Genomic DNA, 1,992 nt, shown 5'->3' on the forward strand with positions numbered 1-1,992 from the left:
TTGCTGATCACACTTACTTTATCCAGTTCCATTTTTTTGAAGTTCGAACTAGCTGCCATGTTTTATTGAAATTGGACTATTGGATTTAAATGTTTTATTGAAAACACTACACTCAATTTTTTTTTCTTCAAGTGCAAACTAAGCACATCCAATAAAAATGAGTTTAAATAGATCAAATTCTCAATTGTAGATGATGATGTTTTCTTTATTTATTTATTTGTCTCTTTAAAAATGTGGAAACCGGTATAGTCACTCGAAGAAGAACTTTTAACTTAAAAATGTGGTTTATGTAAAATCTTAGCTGAAGTAGTGAGCTGAAGATGTTGACTTGTTGAAAGCGAACCAAATAGTGATTTCGAAGCTGCAAAAATGTCAATTTATATCCTCTCTAATGATAATGAGATGGCGAAAAATGGACAACCGGGGGCGTGCCCGATGTGTTTGTGGCGACTTTCGCCATTTTTGCAAATGACTAAATAGAGTTAATTAGTTCTCCATTTTTCACCATCTCTAATGTTCAAAGCAAAGGTATGAACTCTGAACTTACAATGATTTCGCATGTTTGTTTTATACACAGTGGCACACTTTTTGCAGATATGGCATTCATATCGTGGAATTTTACAAACTTTTTTTCGGCTTTCTCTAAAAATCTACAGAAACAACCATGGCAATGGAATAAAACTTGTTCGAATATTAAAATAAAGAGAAATTAAGATGTAGATGAATTTTCAATTTATTTAAGTCAAAAATATGTTCCAACATAAGGTTGATGACAAGGAATCGCTTGAATGATCATTTGTTTAAATGAAACCGAATTAAAATACAATATAGTTTGTGTTAAGTTTATGATTTTTTTTAAATGAATGTGTTGGTATAGCATAGTCAATTAGATCAGTTCCGGTCTAGAATTTCGAGATATCATCAAACATTGTTTGAATTCATGGATTGATTCTGGTATGGATGTTGCCCAAATGATCCTTCAAACTAGACTTCTGTGTAAAACGCTTCATACAAATCTCGCATCGAAATGGTTTTTCACCGTTGTGATTTCGCATATGCCTTTTCAACTGAGCTTTATCCACATTGACATACTTCTTGCAGATATGGCATTCATATCGACGTGATTTGCACACTTTTTCATGTGATGCTTGATCGGACTTCTGGAAAAATCCTTTGAAACAGCCTCGGCAATGGAACGGGATTTGTTCGGTGTGAGTCACTTTGTGCTTTTTCATATTGGCTAACCGGGTGAATTCTTGGCGACAAATATCACATTGAAACGGCTTTTCACCGGTATGAGTGTGCATGTGTCGTTTGAAATTTGTGCTGTCATTGCTGGAATGTTGACAAATTTGGCACGTGAAGTGCTTCTTGATCTTGAACTGATTTGCTGGCATTTTGCTCTTTAATGATTTTGGAGTCGAACGAGCATTAACCATTTTTCTTGGGTGTCTGGCCGATCTTTTCATTTTGGTTTCGATTGATGATCCATCCTTCACTTCCAGCGCCTCTTCTCCCATCGTTGAGTCAGTTACTGTGTTGATGCCATTCCCATCTTGGCTTTGTAAGACTTCTTTGTGGTAGTCAAGACCAATAGAGCGTGCCTCTGGCATTTTAGTGTGACTTCCATTGTCAGTGTCACTTTGTACAAAATCGTTCAATTCAGACTTTATGTGGCTATTATCGAACTGGAAAGCAAATGTGCTATCTGGCAGTTGCAGTATAGTTTGATGTCTTGTATCGTCGTCTTCATCACTTGAGTCGCAAATTTCGACTGGATCATCCATGAAATGGTCATTATTCTGAGTTGAGTTCGACATCTGGGATGCATAAACGGCCATATTTGCAAATGCAACAAAAATGTTTTGCTCTTGAAATATTGCATTCATTTCAAATTGATCATACGTAAGCTTGATGCTGCAATAGTAATAAATTCATAAAACATCCATTGAGAATATTCGGTGGATATGTTTACTCACCGATCACTTGAAG

The 1,992-nt window shown here is 35.8% G+C and overlaps 1 protein-coding gene across 1 annotated transcript; it reads right to left on the minus strand.

Moving 5' to 3' along the window:
- Nucleotides 1–908: 908 nt before the first annotated feature.
- On the minus strand, nucleotides 909–1,841 carry LOC116347491 (zinc finger protein 2-like). Its single transcript, XM_031778087.1, has one exon. It carries the CDS (start codon nucleotides 1,839–1,841, stop codon nucleotides 939–941), a length of 903 nt encoding a protein of 300 aa, XP_031633947.1. The 3' UTR covers nucleotides 909–938.
- Nucleotides 1,842–1,992: the final 151 nt, after the last annotated feature.

Source organism: Contarinia nasturtii, unplaced genomic scaffold (assembly GCF_009176525.2).
Source record: "Contarinia nasturtii isolate CC-2019 unplaced genomic scaffold, AAFC_CNas_1.1 Cnas_scaffold_1922, whole genome shotgun sequence".
Classification (NCBI taxonomy): Eukaryota; Metazoa; Arthropoda; class Insecta; order Diptera; family Cecidomyiidae; genus Contarinia; species Contarinia nasturtii.